General features: G+C 31.7%; 1 protein-coding gene across 1 annotated transcript; it reads right to left on the reverse strand.

Moving 5' to 3' along the window:
* Positions 1–3,589: 3,589 nt before the first annotated feature.
* LOC124358365 lies at positions 3,590–4,349 on the reverse strand. The gene is made up of 2 exons (XM_046810665.1): positions 4,260–4,349; positions 3,590–3,937 (listed from the first exon to the last, which is right to left on the reverse strand). Exons 1-2 carry the CDS (start codon positions 4,347–4,349, stop codon positions 3,590–3,592), a joined length of 438 nt encoding a protein of 145 aa, XP_046666621.1.
* Positions 4,350–6,941: the final 2,592 nt, after the last annotated feature.

The raw sequence follows: 6,941 nt of genomic DNA on the forward strand, positions 1-6,941 counted from the left end.
ATCTTTCCTTATTCTTTACACTCCTTACTTAATAAAATGATCAACAAGAATGTATTAGTTGCATCTCCATTTACCAAAAGCACGTTAAATATATATGGAGAACAGATATGTTTTCCTTTGTTAATACCACAACAGTGCGCTATCCTCTTGACTTCTTTTGTGAAACATATAATACGTTCCTTTTAATCAGGTCTTATTATTCTAATTGGAACGAAATTGTACCAACGTCTCACAAATACCCTTAATATATTTCATAAAAAATAAAATATGTTCATTGAATTTATGTCTGTCGAGTGCATTTATATTTTTCAATAACCGATTCCAAATAATAATAATTTTATATTTCTTATTATTTATATTAAAACGTCAATATTGTTTTTACTATGTAAAACCATCACCCAACCATCCATGTACCTGTTATCTTCGTTAATATATGATAAAAATTCTAGTATCTAAGTAAACTCTTCCCATGTTAAAATGCTGTTTAAAAATGGTTTTATACCAAGAAATTTAAATTTAAATTCTGTATATTTATAAGAAAAATATAAATGCCAAATCCAATGCAGGTTCTCAGCAAGATTAACATTTAAATCCACATAATTTCCATCATTTACCCCTATAACGGAAACAAAGAATTATCAAGCATCTTCCTTTCCCTAATAACTTGTTTATGCGAACTAATTGTAGCTTGAAAATCTATTACTTGTATAAATAACCAATATATATATATAGAAAAGCCTTCGTGTTAATATATCTTGCATGAATTTATGTGCCTTCACAGACTACGAATAATTGAGGTTTATTCAAAACAAAATAGACGTCACAATTAATTTCATGCTCCCCTGATAAGCCATTTGACATTAACTACCTCTTCTCGTGCAAAGGGAGAGTCTTCAATGTAGGAGAGCAGGGTAAGGGAAGACTTCTTATGCTTCTTTGCGTTAAAATTTTAAGAGAAATAACATGAATTAAATAAAAACGTAAAAATATAAGTGTGTCGGCTGTTCTATTTATTTCTAAAAAAATTTATAATTTTGATTCGCAGTATTTTGATGTCGCTGTTTTTAAAAAGGAAATTGTCTACGAAGCCACTGTTTTTATGTAAACTATGTTTTGTTATGGAGGGTAGTAAGGCGTGTGTGCTCAAACTATGCGTGAAACGACATTACAAGAAAGACACTCAAGGCACAGGACATAGTATAAACGGAAACTTTCCTTGCAGTTACTGCCACAAACAACGATTGCAATCTTTCTACTTCTAATGACTCTGTGCTAAAATGCTGCCCTGCTAAGGAAGAAAAAGGGTATCTGACATCTGGCCTATTTTGAGCTAGGCTGACTTTACTCTTTTGCTCTTGCCAAGCAGTAGATTTTAAATATTAAGTTCTGGTTTTTTGAGGCAATTTTGTAATATTGTATCCAGAATCTAAAAATATAGTTTATGAAGTAAAAAAATTCATTTATCATTTAAATACTTGTAGTTACATAAGTGTACCTTAAGCGATTCTAAGCCAAAAAAGCGTATCTGCCACATACGGTTTTTTGGCTTCTTGTTCTATGCGATTTCAACAGCATGATTGTAGGGCTAAAACACAGTAACAAGTCACATAATATTTATCTAGTGTTAGTTTTTAATGATAAAATGAGACTTCTAATTACTATGATGACAAAGTTACACACATTTTTAGAAATTTACATGAATATTGTCTATACAACTCAGTCAATGTCATGTTCTGTGATTAGATCAGGCTCCCTCACTCACTGCTAGATCAACCCAAAAGCCATGTCTGTTGGGGAGCATCAAAGGCACAAGTTTTTTAATAATGTCTTGTTTCTTTTCTTTGTTCACACCTCTGGGGCTGGTTCTTGTATTTGGTTTTGGAACTTCTCTCTTCTTCGTAAAATCCTGCTTTTAAAAAGGACAATTGAAAGACTTCCCCACTGAATGATTTTCTGTAGAACATGTCAAAAAGATTCCTCTTTGGAAAAGAACATGTACCATTTCACTAAGATATGGACGAGGAACTTTATGCATAATTTTATACTGTGAAGAATAGTTTAAATTCTGTGAAAAAGTCCTGATGCTCCATGCTCTTTACAGTAACCTTTCCAGAGTTTACTAGCTTTGACAGCATCTTTGAAGTCTTCAAAATCATACATTTTTCCTTTTGACTTTATCTGAAACAATACAAAAAATTTAAAATTGAATAACTTAAGGAAAAAAGAAACAAATAAAAAGCTGCGCCGAAAGTGGAAACGTAAAAGATTACTTAATTTTATAACATTTACATTATAAAAGTAGAGGTACTTGTAATATAATAGGTTCTAAATTCAAATTTTATCATTGCTTACCTGTTTATTAACTTGGTGATGGAAATGGTCTGCAGACATAAATGTATGTCCTGTCTCTAGATAGTTTTAAAACAATCTCATTAGCTTCAATTATCATTTGAATTTACCAATCCTGTCAGGTAGGAAAAAAAAGCCCAATTTTTGTTCTGGGCTGCACAATTGTCCATCCAAATGTGTATTTTTTTTTGCATCTCTTTTTGTGCATGATAAAAGAATTTAATGCACTCGCAATGTCCTCCTTTTTCCTACCGGAAATTCCCTCATGCCAGATGCATGCAAAAGGATCCATGGTTGGTTTTTTCCAACAGGCACAAATGATTCATTGAAAAGGACAATTCTACGAGTAAACACTGCTTCTTTGAACTGTTCAATGTGAGGCAACATTAATTACTTTCTGCAAGTCCATTGTGTAGACAACTGTACCAGAAGGCCTATAACTATCTAAATTGTCTTTATCAATTGATTTTTCATATGCTTCTCGGGCTTCAGTATATTTCTTTTATGATCTTTCCATTCATTGCATTCCGGACACAAAAGTTCATCGATTTGGCCATGATCTTGTTTGTGTAGATTGTACTTTTCACATCTTTCGCATTCCTCGTGGCCCCAATTTTGCAAAGGAAATGTTCATTTCTGATATTACATTTCGATACAAGTCGTATGAAACAATGAAAGTTTTCTTCTGCTTCGTGATCTTTCATTAATTCTTCGTGCATTTTTGCTATTGACAGTTCACAGGGCAAATATTTCCTGTTAGGAGCATGTTCTCTCCTATAATGTGATATACATGGATTGTATTTTAAAATATGATCCTTGATAATACTCCTATCCACAAAGTTATGTGGGGGGTGTCTTCCCCGTTGATCGCGTTTCGGTAAAACGCCATCAGTTGATTTGTTCAAAACATTAGTAATGAACATGTCATTGTTTTTTTTGTTAGCCGAGTGTGGATAAGAAAAAATGTTTTACAAACCATCTTTCTTGCTCCGTCACTGTCTGTAAGGAAGTAAAAGAATGTTTTTCCCCTCCTTGATTCTTCCTCTGGGTGTGTTTTCCTTTTAACTTTGCTTTTATCAATGTGCCCTAAAATAAAAACTTTTCTCTCTCATTTTCCTCCATAGCCCAAAAGTGTTCGTGGATTTTCATTCTTCTGTGTTCTGTAAGTTTGGTCGTGCATTTTTCTTTTACATGTATTATTACATGGGGGCCTTGAAGTGCATGTTTATCTTTATTTTTTTCACGTTTTTGATTTAATGTCTTCTTTACACCTCGGCGCAGCTCTTTTCCTCGGGTTCCCATTTTTGGTGAACCCTTTAGGAGCTTCATCTGTTTCCTCGAGCAAAGCAGCTGTATTATTATGTTCTAAGTTCGACTCTGCTGTCTCCATCTGCTGGTGTTCCTCTGTTGGCGCTACTTCTATTGGGTTGACTTGTTCAACTACAATGGCAACATTTTCTACCAAATCTGGAGCTATGTCAAACAGCACGTCGACATTCTGTAGCTGTTGTTCTTCTGCCGCTTCAGGCAATAAATCAAACAAATCTTCAATAAAATCACTGGCATTGTCTTCATTTGATTCATAGCTCTGCAAAAAGTGAAATAAATGAGTTTTTCATTAAGGCTATATTTTATATATTTTTTCATGTAGGCTATATTTTCATCCTATGCAATTTACATATTTGGTAATTCAATGAGTTATGACAGTAGTAAGATATAAATCAAACATAAAAGTTGCCTATAGACAACATTGCATAACCCTACAAAAGCTAACAAAATATGAGGCGTTGGTAGGCCTACATTCAACTAGTTCGCTTATTTATTTTATTTAACTGAATTTAAATAAATATATATTACCGATATATTTTAGGCTATCAGTTTGATAGGGCATAGTAGATTAAGCAAATTACCTTTTTATTATCTGTAGTTGTCGTAGACTCTTCATGTCTGATATCAACTTCTGTTAAATTAGCATAAGGCCTACTACGTGTTTTCCTCATTGTTCAAGTGGACGACCATAAAAGTGATCCGTTTTGAAGAACTGTAGGAGCGCTTGGCTGAAAAAAATAATAATTTTGTAAATAATTTTTGCAGGGACCAGCAAAACAAAAAGCATTTAGGCTACAGTGGCTTAATCTAGACTAATCCTGCATATTGATAAATTAAGTTTGTTTTAAAAGCTCTATTTCTAGGCTTAGGATTAAAACTATATTATGGTAGGCCTAATCAATATTGTACTTACATCTGCATTACTAGAAGTAGATGGCAGAGACTGTTCTACTTGCTCAAACGATGTTGATGTACTAGGCCTAAGGCCTAACTGGCAAAAACTTCCTTAGGGGGCAGGATTGCATTTGCTGTCAGAGTTATGAACTAAAAATGCGCATCTAGAAAATGATTTCTTACACACATTACATGTATAACCCATTTTAAACCATCTGAATCAAACACTTCTTCTCAAGGTTTCAAACTCACAGTCCAATCACAAATTCAGAGCTTATAAAGAAATTCACTTCAAACCTAAACAATTTTGTTTTGAGGTTATATTACGGCTTAATCAGATGAGGTATAATAGTTATTAGTTATTCATTTTGCGTTTTTTGATGTCATTTTACACTGTAATGTTTACACTATTAACAAAGTCAAGCTTAATTGCACACGTCTCAAAAGTTAATCCAAATGGGTAAACTACATGTGACGTAATAGATATTCTAAGCAAGAAAACAGTATCTGCACGAGACTAAGCAAAACAACCGTATCTGCACCGCACATACGTTTATTTTGCTTAGACATAGTAGATACGGTGTTTTGGCTTAGAAATTCAGAATTGAAGTGTAGTTACGGTATATTTCATATTGATTATCTCAAAAAACTGTTGTAGATACGGTCTTTTAGCTTATTTTTTTGGATTCCTCGTTGTCAATAACATAAAAATCACCTCTAACCTCAAATTCCTTAATTTTGTCAGTTACGGTCTTTTCGCTTAGCAGGGCAGAATGGTTTTTTATAAGATAAAAGAATAGTCAATATAGAAAAACATCTCCAATGTATGCAATTGTTTTGAAGAGAGATTAATTATTTTACTGTAATATATAAGAAATTGTAATAATAAACTTCATTGTAATCAAAGATCAAAATTAAATGAATCTTTCCTTATTCTTTACACTCCTTACTTAATAAAATGATCAAACAAGAATGTATTAGTTGCATCTCCATTTACCAAAAGCACGTTAATATATATGGAGAACAGATATGTTTCCTTTGTTAATACCACAACAGTGCGCTTCCTCTTGACTTCATTTGTGAAACATATAATTACGTTCCTTTAATCAGGTCTATTATTCTAATTGGAACGAAATTGTACCAACGTCTCACAAATACCCTTAATATATTTCATAAAAATAAAATATGTTCATTGAATTTATTTCTGTCGAGTGCATTTATATTTTTCAATAACCGATTCCAAATAATAATAATTTTATATTTCTTATTATTTATATTAAAACGTCAAAATTGTTTTACTATGTAAACCATCACCCAACCATCCATGTACCTGTTATCTTCGTTAATATTGATAAAATTTCTAGTATCTAAGTAAACTCTTCCCATGTTAAAATGCTGTTAAAAATGGTTATACCAAGAAATTTAAATTTAAATTCTGTATATTTATAAGAAAATATAAATGCCAAATCCAATGCAGGTTCCTTTTTATTTTATCAATACAGATTAATAATGAAAGCTGTTCTGTTATTTTCTAAGTAGTTTAGTGGTTTTTTTTATTTAAATAGTATTTCTTAAAATTAGTGCATACAGCTACTGTGTATAATTGGTTCTAGTTTTTTTTTTGTTTAATCAAACGGATTTCAGATCATAGCAATGCTTAACATTTCTAAACTTTTACAATATTTTATCTTATCACAATCTTATCTTTTATTATTTTAAAGTATCACAATTTTAAACATATTTACCCACAACTTTTATAAAATTGTTCCTTGTGATAAGGTTAGGAGCTCTTACGAATACTATCTTTAATCCAACTCAAGTGTATGATGTAAGAAAAGTGTGAAAAGATTAACAGAGCGAATTATATCAAATATTTACCTTTGTTGAGAAGTATGATAAGACACTATTCTAAAGATATTATGAGTAGAAACTAATTCCAAACAGTAAAATCGTCCAGGGTAACTTTCTTACCAGTAATAAGGTATATTTCGGCAAGGGGAGTTTACTAAAACATTTTTATTATATTTTTTCCATATATTCATGATTTTTTTGTATCAAAATTATGAATTTACTTTCACTGAAACTATAGTAACAAGCATTTCTATCATGAACGTGACGACAGAAGTAATATACGTGGAACTGGCAACAAAGGTATAATTTGCCACTTTTATTTTATTTTTAGAATGCCGCTTAAAAAAAAAATTATTCAGTCTTTTCCTTATTACTGTTGGCAGCACTGAAACGTTGGTAACACGTTGCCTTGCTTTTTGCTTTCAGCAGCTGTAATATTTTGTTTACAATAATTATTTCAGTGTATTGTGTTGTGTTGTGAATAACTAAATGCAACGTTTTTGAGATTTTGAAGTGAT

Source organism: Homalodisca vitripennis, chromosome 3, assembly GCF_021130785.1.
Source record: "Homalodisca vitripennis isolate AUS2020 chromosome 3, UT_GWSS_2.1, whole genome shotgun sequence".
Classification (NCBI taxonomy): Eukaryota; Metazoa; Arthropoda; class Insecta; order Hemiptera; family Cicadellidae; genus Homalodisca; species Homalodisca vitripennis.